The sequence below is a fragment of the Protopterus annectens genome, chromosome 2.part1 (assembly GCF_019279795.1).
Source record: "Protopterus annectens isolate FY-2018-M chromosome 2.part1, PAN1.0, whole genome shotgun sequence".
Classification (NCBI taxonomy): Eukaryota; Metazoa; Chordata; order Ceratodontiformes; family Protopteridae; genus Protopterus; species Protopterus annectens.
In genome coordinates, this window is record NC_056729.1 from 1,367,278,448 (window position 1) to 1,367,293,447 (window position 15,000).

General features: G+C 42.5%; 1 protein-coding gene across 2 annotated transcripts in view; it reads right to left on the reverse strand.

Moving 5' to 3' along the window:
- Positions 1-15,000, reverse strand: part of TBC1D14 (TBC1 domain family member 14) — a 773,921-nt gene that overhangs the window by 595,116 nt on the left and 163,805 nt on the right. Inside the window, exon 1 of one of the 2 annotated variants that reach the window (XM_044062829.1) lies at positions 9,079-9,421. The exons of the other annotated variant lie outside the window; for it this stretch is intronic. Coding sequence (XP_043918764.1) covers positions 9,079-9,081 — 3 coding nt within the window. The 5' untranslated portion in view covers positions 9,082-9,421. Of the gene's footprint in view, positions 1-9,078; positions 9,422-15,000 lie in introns of those variants that run through there. 2 annotated transcript variants of the gene reach the window in all.

Sequence of the window (15,000 nt, forward strand, 5' to 3'; positions counted from 1 at the left end):
ACCCATTTGGTTTAAAATCCTTAACTATAAAAAAATTTCCCAAAATTATTAATAAATTAATAAATTACCCCAAATAATAAAACACAATTAAACCATAAATATTAATTAATAAACCTTATAATATAAAACCTATTTTAACCCCACCCAATATTTTAAAAACCCAAAAAATATTTAAAAAAAATTAAAAATAATTTTAATACAGGAAAATTTAAAACATTTAAACCCCCTTTATTAATAATTTACTTTACCATATTTAAAATTCCCAAAACAAATTTCCCCCCCTTCCAAATTTCCAAAATTAACCCAAACCCATTTAAAACCTTAAAAAAAAAAAAAAAAAAAAAAAAAAAAAAAAAAAAAAAAAAAAAAAAAAAAAAAAAAAAAAAAAAAAAAAAAAAAAAAAAAAAAAAAAAAAAAAAAAAAAAAAAGAAAAAAAAAAAAAAAAAAAAAAAAAAAAAAAAAAAAATCAGTGGAGCCGATGAAGGTGACCCGCCTCTTAAAAGGGCCCCAAACCAAAAAACCCCCCCGGGTCAAAACCAAAGGAGAAGGGGCCCAGGGCTGGAGGCAATTTTTTTTGGGGGGGGCCCCAAAGGGAACAGTTTTCTTTTTTCCCCTACTGATGGGACAGCCCCTAGCACCCAATTCCTGGGTGGCTCACTGGAAAACACTCCTGAGCACTGTGGAACCAAATGAAGCTCGCCCGAGATGCCACATCCAATTTGTAGTGGGAAATGAAAGTGTGAGGGGAAGACCACGAGTCAAGAGCACAAATGTCACTAATGGCAAGCTTAGAATGGAATGCTATTGAAGTAGCCATAGCTCTTGTAGAGTGAGCTTTGATAGAGGTTGTAAGCTCTTTATTAGAAGAGGAATAAGCCTGACTAATACAGTCCCTGATCCATTTGGCAATAGTGACCTTTGTGACGGCTTTGCCCAATTTATTATCCGAAAAGGACACAAACAACTGATCTGTTTTCCGTGTTTGTTGGGTCCTGTCTAAATAAAAACGCAATTGCCTATGAACATCCAATGTGTGGAAGATGTATTCCGCTTTGAGTACTTTGGAAAGAAAACTGGAAGTTCTAATGACTGTTGCAGGCAAAAACTGGAACAAACTTTAGGGACAAAAGATGGATCAGGCCTATGGGATACTCTCTTTGTGAAAAAACAGGTACGGTGGTTTTACAGACGGAGCTTGAAGTTCTGATACTCTTCTGGCAGAAGTAATTGCGACCAGAAAGGCGGTTTTCCAAGAAAGAAATTTCAAACCACATGTTGCTGCCGGCTCGAAGGGGGAGGAGGTTAAGGCACGTAACACCACATAGAGATCCCACGGAGGAGCAGGATGAGAAATCGGAGGTTGTAAATGCACAGCACCTTTCATGAAGGTTTTACACAATCTGTTGCTCATTAAAGGTGGGTTTGTAGATTCATGGAAATTGGAAATAGCTGCCAATTGGACCTTGATGGTAGAGACTGAAGAACCTTGATTAAATAGGGAAGTCAGAAATTTCAGGACTTCCGATACCGGAACAGTGATGAGATCCAGACCCCGGAGTTGAGCCCAAATAGCAAATCTCTTCCATTTGCTAGTATACAATTTCTTAGTGGCAGACATGTGGGCCGAGGATAAGATATGTATGACTTCCGGGTCTAAGGTATGATTCCTGACTATAGTCGGAAGAGGAGGAGCCAAGCTGTTAACTTCAAAGTGTGAAGGGACTGATGGAGTTGTCCCGACTGATGAATTAATAGGTCTGGGATCTGATCCAGGAACCATGGACCGCCCAGTGCATATTTCAAGATAGGGGAACCATACCGGACGAGGCCAGTAAGGGCAACTAAAATCATTTTGCTCCCCAAGAGACGCCTTTGGATCACTCTGGGAAGGAGGGGAACTGGGGAAGGCGATAGCAAGCCGGTGGGCAAGGCTGGGCTAATGCGCCCATAGCACTCTCCCCGAGCTGGAGTGAGAGAGAAGAACTTCTTGCACTTGGCTCAGCGGGGTTTAAGCAAGAGGTCGCAACAAGGAGTTCCCCATCTGCTGAAGATCTGAGTTGTCACTGCATCGTTCAAAGACCACTCGTGAGGAGAGAGAATAGTTCTGCTTAGCCTGTCAGCTATCACGTTGGACTTGCCAGGGATACGAGTCGCCACTAGAAAACGTCTGGTCGCCACTGCCCATTCCCAAACTCTCATGGCCTCTCTGCAAAGGGGGTATGATCTGGTCCCTCCCTGCTTGTTCAGGTACCAGACTACTGACATGTCAGTGAAGGGCAATTATGCCCTGAGGGAGGTAATCGTGAAGGGCTTGTAGAGACAAACACCGCCCTCATTTCTAAAATGTTGATATGAAGGAGGCTCTCTTCTGTATGCCATTTGCCTTGGATGCCTTGGACTGACCTGCCCAGGGAATGCCCCCACCCTATCTGGGAGGAGTCTGTAGTCAAAGTGGCCACAGGAGGAGGTGGAACAAAGGGTCGTCCCTGATCCAGATTGGAGGGCACCAGCCACCAGCGAAGGTCCCGTTTGCAGGTTTCCGTGATCCGTATAAGGTGACAGAGGGAGATCCTGAAAGGACCACTGTGTCGAAAGGAGCCACTGGAGAATTCTCATATGCAATCTTGCTAAGGGGACTAGAAAAACAGTGGCCAACAGAGCCCAATAGCTGCAGGACCATCCTGGCTGGAGCTTTGGATCTGAGAATCAAGGCTCGGACTTGAGCCTGTATAGTTTGTATCCTTTCTGTAGGAAGATAGACCTGCATTAGGTTTGAGTCTATCTCTACTCCGATGAACCTTATGCGCTGAGTTGGCAGCAACACAAACTTTGGCCAATTGAAGGTGATTCCAAGGGAAGTGCCTAGTGATAGTGGCTTGTAGGCTCTGCAATAGTAGACGCCTGGAGGTGGCAGTTAGGAGCCAGTCGTCCAGATACGGAAACACCTGGAATCCTAGACTCCTCAGGTGAGCAGTAACGACCGCCAAACATTTGGTGAACACCTGGGGGCTGTGGTGAGACCAAAGGGCAGTGCGCAGAACTGAAAATGACCGTCTCCCAGGCTGAAGTGCAAATATCTCCTGGACGCCTGATCTACCAGGATGTGGTAATACGCGTCCTTGAGATCTATGGAGCACATCCAAACACCTTTCTCCAGCAGTGGGAGAATGGATTGTAAGGTGACCATTCGGAACTTGGACTTTTTGACTGATCGATTTAGGATGCTGAGATCCAAAATAGGCCTCAAGTCCCCGTTCTTTTTTGGCACCAAAAAGAATCTTGAGCAAGTCCCTAATCCGATCTGGTCTGCGGGGACCGGTTGGATGACTCCTTTGAAGCAGCTTTGAGACTTCTAAGGCTGCGATTTCCCGTTGACTGGGTGGCGGGTCCGGGATTTTCTTGGACGGCGGTGGGGAGTGAGAAAAGGGGATGGCGTAACCTCCGGCGATGATTCGAAGCACCCATCGGTCCTGAATGATACCCTCCCCAGGATTTTAGGTGCCTCGAAAAACGACCCCTGACTGGCTCCGGAGCTGCACAGTCAGGCAATCCTTCAGGGATTGTGGAAGGCTGAAGAGCCACGAAAGGACTCGCGGTCTCCAGTGTTGCGGGGGCCTCTGCCGCTTCTGGGACGGAGTCTTCCAGAAAAATTTCCCCCTCTGCCTCTAGAAGGGGGATCGTCCTGCTGCGAGGGATAAGACTTCTGGGATTTACGGAACCACATTTTCCCTCCTCTTTTAGCCTTGGGATAAGGCCGAAAGGGAGTGGAAAATTGTGCCCCTACGGCAGTCAGAGTCTTACCTTCTTGCTCGCAGTGGGTCAATGTGTCCTTTACCTTGGGTCCAAACAAAGAGGACCCAAAGGGAGCGTCGGCAAAGGAAGACTTAAAGCCGCGAATGACACAGGCGAGCCAGGCTTGCCTCCGTGAGCAACACCCATACTGCCGCTTCTAATTCCTTCGGCTGCATATGAAATGAGCCTCATGGACGAGTTTGATATCGATGACAGCGTAGCCAACTGAGAGCCAACCGTCTGGGCCAGTTGCTCAGGTAGGTTACCCAAGAGGGTATCTGAAAGCTCCTTGATCAGATCCCTCTGAAATCTAGTGAAGTGCGTTAAATAGTTCAGGGACCTTAAGGTAATGGCCGCTGAACTGAGGGTGTGCTTCCCGTACCGATCCATGCTCCTAGACTCTATTAGGAGGATGGACGGACGAAGCCTCTGCTACATCTTGTTGGGTAGCAGATGCCACCACCAAGGCATCTACAGCCACACCTTTGGTCAAAAACTCCATCTCTGGGGGTGCTGATAAGAACTTGTTTGGGCGAGCAGGCACCGGTTCAACAGAGTCTGGATGTTCCCACGCCCTTCGACAGATCAAATCTAGGAGCTCGAAGGGCGGAGACACCCAGGAGGCAGAGGGCTGAGTCCCGAAGGCCTTGAGGAACACCGGCTCGTCAGCGGAAGGGGGTTTGGAATGCCAGCCGCCTCGTTGTTTGAGGGCTTCCAAGATGTCTGCGAAGGAGACATCATCTGAGGACTTAGGGGACCCCTCCGCATCATCAAGATCGGTGTCCAACGTGAGAGACTCATCAGGGGAGTAGACGTGCTTCCTCTTGCAGTCTTTTCCTTGGGGGTTCCTCTGAAGAAGCTTCAGAGGGACCTCCAGGAGGGGGGGAACCCCCACTGGGGGTGACCTCAGGCCCCGGGGCTCCGCTGTCTAAGGACAGGGGGACTACCAAAGACCCAGTCTCCGTGTGTAAGGAAGGTGCTGGTGAGACCGTGGAGGTAGCCAAAGAAGATTTGGCCAAAGCACTCCTCATGGCCCTGAAGTCCGGACCGCCAGAGTCCTGGGAAGGTCCAACCCCCGTGACCACAACAGTAGACGGTACCCCCGCAGCCGACGCACCGAGAGGAAGCGTCCCCCCCAGGGCCGACTGAGAAGGTCCATGTACCGAACTCCAACTCGAGAGCCGGGGTTGGAGTAAGGGTCGGGGCCGACCTGAAAACCTCCATCGGCTCCACCAGCACCAACGGTGCCGAGGCTGTTGGAGGAGGAACCAGAACTACAGGGTGGGCCATCGGCTCCGAAGCAGAATGGGCTGGAGCCGAAACTAATTTCTGGAATACAGGAGACTGAAACAGTCTTAGGAGCACCCTGTCTATGTCCGAATCCGACATCTTGGGACTCTACCAGTATTGGTGCCGAGGGAGATTCCAAAACAATTTCCCTCTGTGCCGAGGTGGGCTTCGGCACCGAAGGGGAAGAGTCTGAGCCGGCAACCCTCATCGGCTCCAAAATCAGTGGAGCCGATGAAGGTGACCCGCCTCTTGAAGCCCCAGCCATCGGCTCCGAAACCAGAGTCGTCGAGACTGGAGGCATCGAGGCAGACAGTTTCTCCCTCTGCTCCGAAGACCGTGGAGCCGATGGAGAAGCCTGCCTAGATTTCTTACTGGTCGGTTCCGACGGACTGGTCAGAGCAGACTTTCTTTTTCTTGGCTGGAGAGAAAGAGGAAGATAAGGCCTCCTCGAAGGAGGGTTTAATCAGCCCTTTCAAGATCAATTTAGTCTTCCTCTCTGAGGACCCTAGAGGAAAAACCGTGACACACTGCAAGACTCCTGTAGGTGTTTGGCGCCTAAACAGTACACGCATAAGGAGTGATAATCGGTGATGGACATTATAGTTGCATCTCGTGCACTTCTTAAATCCTGAGGGTCTATGCTCTTTGGACATGACTGTAAACCACTCACTATATTAATAGAAAAAAACAGTATAGTATGTGTCACTGAGTAAAGATTTTAACAGCAATAAAACTTTTTTTTTTTTTTTTTTTATAAAACTAAAGCCAAAAATAACAAGTACAAGTACAACCACAAAAAACACCAAAAAGGAGGGCCAAGAACCCTCTAACTTAAACAGGTACTTGACCTCTCTAACAATTAAGAAGACTCACTAAAGAATAGGGGAAGGCCCCTCTAACTTAAACGGAAACCTTTCCCTGTTCAATCACACATATTCACCACAAAAAATATCAAACACCACACTGATACACAACAATAGCTGTTAAAACAGCTTTTGGGTAAAGAATAAAGAATTTCCTGACAGAAAAACAGCACTTACCTCAGCCAAGTTCGAGACCACGTCCTAGCTTGTAAGCAGCAAACGAGATCTGGGGAATTAGCGGTGGTGCATCCTGGGATAGAGAATAGCTCAGCTAATAAGAGGCTTCGCTCTATAGCATAGCGTGCCGAGTCGGAGCAGAGGATCGGCTCCGAGCCCATCAGTACAGAATGTAGGCGAGATAGGATCACATATCAATTATTTACTTTATCGGACATCGGCTGAGGCAAGAAAGAGTCCCCAATGGGGTACTTAGCTTTTTCGAAGTCTTCGGTAGCTGAAATCACTGGATCTGACAGACCGGCACTTGCGAACAGCTTCTGCTTCAGGCACTGCGCGGCAAGAAAGACTGAGAAAAATGGTGTCGGCTGATGCTTTTATACCCCAGACGCTCTGACGTCGGGGAAGGTGCGACATCAGCCGAGGCCAGACCCAGACTTTGGAATCCGGCCGACCGAAGGGCTGCCTGAGGCAGGACAACCCATATGTTATGACTGCAGATGCATCCTTGAAAGACATCCTGTACAATTCAATTGAAAAAACAAAGAAATCTGTTAGGGGAAAAATATCAAAAATAAAAAAGCTGGTTGCACAAGTGTGCACTCAAACAAATGCTTTGTTGAAGCACCTTTTGACTAATTACAGCAATTAATCTTCTTGGGTACACACCTGCCATCAATTAGAGAGACTCTGCTTAACCCCAAATAAAGTTCAGCTGTCCTAATAGGATTTTCCTAACATTTACTGAAGTTGCCTGCTACAGCAAAAGCCATGGCTCAGAGAGAGCTTACAAAGCATCAAAGGGATCTCATTGTTGAAAGGTAACAGTCAGAAGGGTACAAAATGATTTCCATACAGTGAAGACAGTCAAAAAGTGGAGAAAATATGGGACAACAGTGACGTTGCAAAGAACTGGACGTCCCTCCAAAATTGATAAGACAAGACGAAAACTGGTCAGGGAGGCTGCCAAGAGACCTACAGCAACACTGAAGGAGTTGCAGGAATTTCTGGCAAGTACTGGTTGTGTAATACATGTGACAATTTCCCATTCTCCACATGTCCCGACTATAGGGTAGGATTGTAAGACAGAATCCTTTTCTTACACAAAAAAACATCCAGGCCCAGCTAAAATCTGCAAAATAGTCTCCCAGAAGCATGTGAGAAAATGTGTTACGGTCTGACGAGACCAAGGCTGAACTTTTTGGCCACAATTCCAAAAGGTATTTTGGCACAAACCACCACTTCACATCACCAAAATAACACCATCCCCACGGTGAAGCATGGTGGTGGCAGTATTGGTGGTGGCAGTATCATGTTTTGGGGTTGCCTTTCTTCAGCTGGACCTGGGGCTTTAGTCAAGGTGGAGGGAATTATGAACCATTCCAAATACCAGTCAATTCCAGCCCAAAATCTTAAAGCATCTGCTAAAAAGCTGAAGATGAAGAGTTACCTTTCAACACAACAATGACCCCAAGCATACATCCAAATCAACAACAGAATGGCTTCACTAGAAAAACACAAAAGTTTTGGAATGGCCCAGCCAGAGCCTAGCCCTAAATCAAATATAAAATCTGCGGGGTGACCTGAAGAGGGCTATGTACAAGAGATGCCCTCGCAATCTGAGATTTGGAGTGCTTTTGAAGGAAGAGTGGGCAAATATTGCCAAGTCAAGATGCATCATGCTGACAGACTCCTACCAAAGACTGAATGCTGTAATTAAAATCAGAAGGTGTGCACACTTATGCAACCAGCCTATTGTACACTTTTTATATTTTTCCCTTAACATATATGTTTTTCAATTGAATTGTACAGGTTATAGGTCACATTAAAGCTGGGAAAAGTTTTGAAAAGGATTCATTGTGGTCTCTTTTATGACAAAAACATGGCATTTTAACAGGGGTTGTGTATACTTTTTTTTTATATCCACGTTATATGCAAGTCTGACAAGCATTAACAGTACAGAAACCACTTCACTTAGATAGGTATTAACAATACTTTAACCTAATTAAGACTCACTGGACAAAAACTCTTAATTATTCAAAATAGAAAGCCCATCCCACCCCTTCAGTCACTTGATTCACAGCTACCGCATCTTTTTAGAATGCATAGCAAAATGCACGTGGGTACATACATGCAATAAGTACTGAACTTGTTGGCAAAACACCCAACTAGGAGGATACTAAAGTTCTTTCATCTAAAGCAAGATTTAAAAAAAAAAATTCACAGAAGGAAGTTTAGATAAAATTAACTTTACAGCTGTACTTTATAAGTGTAGCGGTAAACCACTGAATTAAAGTTTACAAAGAAAAATGCATTTAGCAATGAGATTCCAATCAGGGGACTGCACTTAAAAACAACCAAATCTGAAAACAGTGAATTACAACCAAGGAGGCCATTCACTGCCATGACAACTCTGAAGCAGTCATTAGTAAACAGGAAATTAATGGGAAAAAAGCACACATGGTAGTTTCAGCACATTGAAATTAATGGATAGAAAGCACACATGGTAGTTTCAGCACATTATGCTCAAAATACACATGATTGTTTCAGCTCAAGCTACTGAAGCTCAAAATACATACAAAAAGCACACCATCTGTATTTCCCATACCAATATTTAGTATTTTGTGCTGTAAAACATGCCAGAATTTTTAATACAATATTTTATAAAATGAAGACTGCAGTATGTCGTGACACAGGAGGAAAAGGAAAATAAATCTTTAATGAATAATTAGTGCTCTGTTTTCGTTGTCATGCACACAATGCACAAGCAACTGCCTACCAGTTTATTGTGCTGTACTGGAGTGGGTCTATACTGCATACATTCCACTAAAAGAATTCTGCAATAAATGCAAGTAAGCAAAACCTAAACAAAGAAAATAAAAAACACTGTACATATGCTCACACACAAGCCCTTTCCCCATGCCTAATGCAATCAAATATTAAGGCGTGTGCTTACCATGAAAGCAGCTCCTCAGAGACATCAATCCTAGAGCACCACACCACCTGGTGTCATTAGTTCAGGCCTTGAAGTACATTAAGGATACAGAAAGGAAGATCAGCATAATCTTATAACAGAACGGATAACATGCATATGCATCTATAAACTGAGCTACCCAAGTCAGATTTTCCAGAAGCATCATCTGCCCTCTTCTTATCCTTCAGATTTTCTCCTTCCCAGAAAACAGCTGTGAACTCGCACAGGAAAATGAGATGCACCAGCCATACTAATCATCCACAGATGGAAGATATATAATCTCTTTCTTTTTTCTCCTGTTATGTCTTACAGTATTGGCATCAAAGAAGGAGCTCAAAGGTTTTTTTTTTTTTTTTTTTTTTTAAAACAAAACGTTGGTGAAAATGAATTTGAAAAAGGGAAATATTCGCTACCATTTTAACACCATCTGGCAGTCAACCTCTTAAAAAATACAGTTCCAATAGTTAATGTCACACTGTCCATTTTCATTAAAAGCAGCATAATTTGTCATATGAAACTACACTCTGCTTAGCAAACAAGTCTCTTACAAAGCAAGGCAAACCCATTTTTTCACTCTCCAACCTATCAATGACAGGTTAAAAAAAAAGACCATGAAAACCACTGGAGGTAATCTGTTCCATCAGCATACAAGTTTAAGTGTGTCGCTGCATTTGTAAGTCTTAGCCCCTGACTCGTAAGTTTTAAATGCAAGACTTGAGATCATCTACTCCAAACTGCCCACCGCATGCTTTTTATTTTTTAAAGCACAGAGCTAAAGTACTGCACTGAAATATTAGGCAGCAATTAAAATTGCATAGGTGTAATTTAAAGTCGTGTCAAGGGGGAAGATCCTGATCTAGTCGCACAAAAAAGTGACAAATAAGTCGTGCTTAATTAGCCTTACCATTGCACATAATCACCCAGACTGTGAAGAATTACAACTGTGCCAAAAGTTATTATAATTAAGCAGTTCTACTTTAGTTAAAAGAAAAGGGAGACCCTTGCAAAACTGACCTGATGCCCTTGATAAGTCAGAGGAGAATAAACCACTTTTATTCACTTGCCAGTCCCCACACACTGTACTTGTGTCTTGCTGAGTCTTGTAGTATGCAACTGTCACTCCAGTTACCATTCTTTGGTATACAAAAGAAAGCTAAACAAGAAAATTCCCCAAGAGTACACAACCTTTTTTTTTTGTTTTTTTGTTTTTTTAAATTCTCTATTGTTTTATAAGGTCAATAATAGCAAATACCAACAAACAAGCTACATAAAAACTATGTACACTTAAACATTGCCCCAAAAAAAAAAAAAATTAAGGAAAGGAAAAAATGAACAAGGGGTGATACAATAGTCATGAAGTCATTTCAAAATATGTTCAAATAATTCTCCAATATTCTTTAAGATATGGTTTCTGGTTAATGTTGTGAAACAAGTATCAATGTGCTTTAAGGTGTTTAATAGCCAGAGTCTTAAACCCTTCCCATGATAATGTGTCTATTTTTTCCAGTTCAGAGAAATATAATATTTAACTAACATAAATAGGGAGCTCTATATTTCACTTCTGATAAGCCTGGTTGGGGTGGGGGGCAGAAGAGTGAATTTCCATGAAAGGGCTGATTTTTCGTAGCCAATTATTTCAAGTAGGACTCTTAGGGCACACCATAGTTTATATGAGCATTTGCAGCTCCAAAATATATGTAAAAGATCATCTGTTTGATTTTGACAGATTTGACATTGAGGGGAATAATTAAGGTATATTTTGTTGATTATGCCCGGGGTAAGGTAAGCATTGTTCATTATCATGAGCTGGGTGTATTTAAGTTTCTTTAGGGGTATGTGTTTAGCGCTAATTCTTATGGCCTTTGAGATTAGGTTGTGAGTAATAGAAGGATCAAGCTTTAGCCAATAATTGGAGAAAATGGGCTCATTATGTGTTCTGGAGGCCATGATAGCTTTGTATGCATTTGAGATAATTTGTTTTTTTTTAAGGAGAAAAAAAAAGTTTCCACAGTGCCTTGCAAGCTGAGATATCTTTATCAGTTATCAGGGGGTGGTCTAGGTACATATGAACTCCCTGATTTGTCTTAATATAATTGTGTATTTTTTTAGTAAGTTCATGTTAATTCTCATATCAGAGACTGTTTGAAGAGGAAGAAGTCAGAGACTGTAGTATTCTTGATACTGATCCTGATCCAATAAAAAATGGATAGATACAGACATTTATAACGAGTTGAAATGAGAGCATTTATAACCGGTACCTCTAACTCAAAAGATCTGTCAGGCTTTAGACACATACGTTGAGTCAATATGCTTGGAAACGTACGAAACATGTGAACATCTGAATTGGGCTACAGGATACTCTATAAAACAGAAATGACAGCTGTATTTGCACAAAATACAACCTACATGCTCCTTATTGAGATCGCAGATGAAAGAGCTGCTTCAATATACTAAAGAAACCAAAATTGCCTGAAGGCGAGGTTTATTTTCAAGATACATACACAGAGAAACAAGAAAGTCTCACATTGGTATTAACAGATGTTTGTAGTGACACAGCCTGCAGCTTTAAGAGCCCCTGGAACGGATAAGAAAGCAGAGGTCAAGTGTAGACAGGCTGTAGGACAACATGGCAGAAAATGAAAGTTTTCATGTGTAGTCCACCAGCCGCCACGAGGTTAGAGGGTCTGCAGAACAGACTAATAAGGTAAAGGCAGGACTCCGGTACAGCAATGCAGAAGAACGAGACCGAAGCGAGGCAAATCCAGCATGCTGCATCCAACCGAGAGGACGTCTCCCCAGGTTTAAGGTAAGTTAGTGCTTTTGCTGTACAGCTTCCGGGCAGTCATTGAAAACTAAGAAATACTGAAGCAGCTTCCTTGCAGTTTACCACCGCTAGTTTGGACCCTTGATGAAATATCAAGGTGTTTGGATATTTCATCTGGAATTTTATTTTTTTAATTAGGTAAGCACAAAAGGGTGCGAGCTTTTGTCTTTCCATCTTTATTAATGTAGGGAGATCCGATGATAGAAGTATTTTGAATCCATTCCATTGGATGTATTTTTTTATTCCCGGCAGCAAGTAAGAGTTTGTTTACATGTTGAAAGTTAAGTATTTTCGCATATACAATTCTCGGATTTGTTTTGTCATATGATGGTCTTAGGGCTCTATGAGCACATTCAATTATCTGGTCAGACAAGGGTGCGTTATCTAGGAATAAAGCAAATATTTTCTATATAGTTTCAAGTAAGGTGGTTTGATCAATGAATGCCTCAAGATATTTCGTCTGGATCTTGCTTCAAGATCCAGGAGTTTCTGTTGCATGTCAAGGACGGTTGTGGCATTAGTTTTTTGTTCTTTTTGTAGCTGGTCAATTTTGACCTCATTGTCAAAAATATTTGCTTAAGTTTTGTCAATTCTTGTGAGTATTCTATCTAAAGAGAGTCTCCAAAGGTTTTTAATTGCACGAAGAAGCTTTGAATTGCTGTCCAAATAGGCTGCAGTGCCAGTTAAGTCTTCCATGCTGGTAGGGTCAGATTTCACTTTGGAAGGTGGTTTTGTAGTTTCCTGTTTAGCAGTCCTTGCCCTTGTCCTTTCAGGTATTATTTCTTTCTCCGGAGATATTGAGTATTTCGCTTTTGAATTTTGAGCTTCCATAGACTCAGATTCCTGTGACATAACTGGATTTTTTTCTCTATTTTTGGGAAAGTGTAGGCCGGAGAGCCCCAGACCACATGGACATCAGACAGGCCTAAGGTAAGAAATGATCAGTAGCAATCCACCAAGTATTAACTTCAATTTCCAGTTCAGGAGTCAGTATTTAGCTTCAATTAAGTTCCACAGATCCAAGGAAAGGTTATTGCTTGTAAAATTTACTTCTTTCCCATAAAATAGGGTTGTTGTTTTATTGAATGTAGCTGAGCTAAGGTCTAACACTGCTTATAGGACGGCAGCCATCTTCAACTCCCCACTTACTTTGTTTCTACTCATCAACATTTTAATATATATTTGTGCAATGCAGTTTACTATGCCTAAAACTTGCGTGAAAATAGCAATCTTATTGGCTTGGAAACCCAAGCCAATAAAGTTAGTCTAAATACTAATTTTAATGTACTGAAAATCTCCAGCTTTGCAAGAAACAGATGGAAAAAAGGGAATCTACCCAACTTATAAGCTACACCATTATTAGGTATTCCAGACCAGTTTTACACCAGAGTTATCACAATTCCCTGATAAAACGTGGAATATGGGAGAATATAAATAAATAACTTGCTGCACAGGCAAACATTCACAGACTCCATAAAGTACTCAAACTCCTTCACAGCTACCACACACCACTCAAGGGGACTCATTTAAACTCAAGTAAATGCAGACAAAGCACTATTGCCAACAGGTTATCTGCCAGGACTCTATAAACATATTGCTAAAGACTTCCTGCTTGGACATAAATTTTAAAGGTGAAGACATATTTGTGTTAACTTTATGGAGACAATAAGCCCTTCTGTAGCCACTATTTCTACCCATGGTGCAAACCTGTGGGCTAACCCAGAATTTGCAGGATGATCACCACGACAAACTAAGGGAAATTCAATATTTCAGACTGGACTCCAACAGCCTCAAGCAATTTCACTACCGATGGCATTAAGCTGGAGACTCAGAAACATTCCACATCTGCATGCACCTTTTTATTTGTTGAAACACAGGTGTCTAGTAAGAAGGTAGCTGGAATAAAGAAGTTGAACCACGACAAAGTAAAATCGTTTTTAATACAAAATGGTGAGCGCTTTCGCAATGGTAACCATTGCTTCATCAGACATTTCACTCAAGAGTAACAGCACTTAAAATAAATGTACATTTATATAAACATTTTTATGTATTTTATTTATATTCATCCACATGTTCTTGTTTTTACATTTTGTGCATGTGGTTTTTAAACAGTGTTCTTCTGACTTCAGCAATTAACTAGTGGCAAAACATAACCATAGTAATTTGATTGCGGAGTGCTGAATTAACTTTGAATGGTAGGATTGGTTGTTTTAGTAATGAATTAAAGTATTTAAGTGCTGTTGCTGTGCACTTGGCACCTGTGTTTCAACATTTTCAACTTCTGGGCTGGTTTGGATTTGTTTGCGGCTTGTTTACCTTTGTGTGTAGCACCATACTGCAGAAACATGTTAATAGGTTTTTACTAGGCTACCACAAGACCTTTTTTAAGCCTAGCCATGGATCCCAAATCTGACAAGTCGATACCCTTGATTAGTGTAAGCAGGGGTCAGTGAGAGGAACCATTTACAGACTGTGGCCATTAGGAACACAGGTGCCAAACCAGGGATGAATTTCCTGTTCCCCATCCAATTGTCCAAGCTGCACTTGAATTGGGTTATGGAGGAACTCTGCTTCACATGGATGGGGAGTCTGTTCCATAGACTGGGTAGTCTCTGGGACACAACTGTCCCTCTCAAAGGTCCTATTTATACCACAGGCAAGAATCAAGTCTTTAGAATTTATAATTCTGGTCATATTTGTTTTCTGGATATGCAGGAGGTCCAGAGTCAGGTCTGACAATGCCCTGCATGTGAAACCTACATCTCCCCTCAAAAGCCTGTAGAAGACAGTTTACAGGGATATGGCCTTGAGGCAGTCTGCATAGGACATTTTACTCCTGTCTTGTATTTTTAGTGAGGAACCTCTGTGGACGTTCCAATTGTTGGACATGCCTAGTTAATTGCATTGAAAAGGGGGCACTGGAATCAATCATAGGTCTGATGAATGCCAGACAGTGGAACAATGACTTCCTTGAACTTAGATGCCATACCTTTGTTTATAAGCTGCACAACACAGAATGGACTTCCTCACTACTATAAGCATATGCTGTGTGACCAAAGCATAAAAAAATCTGATAAGGC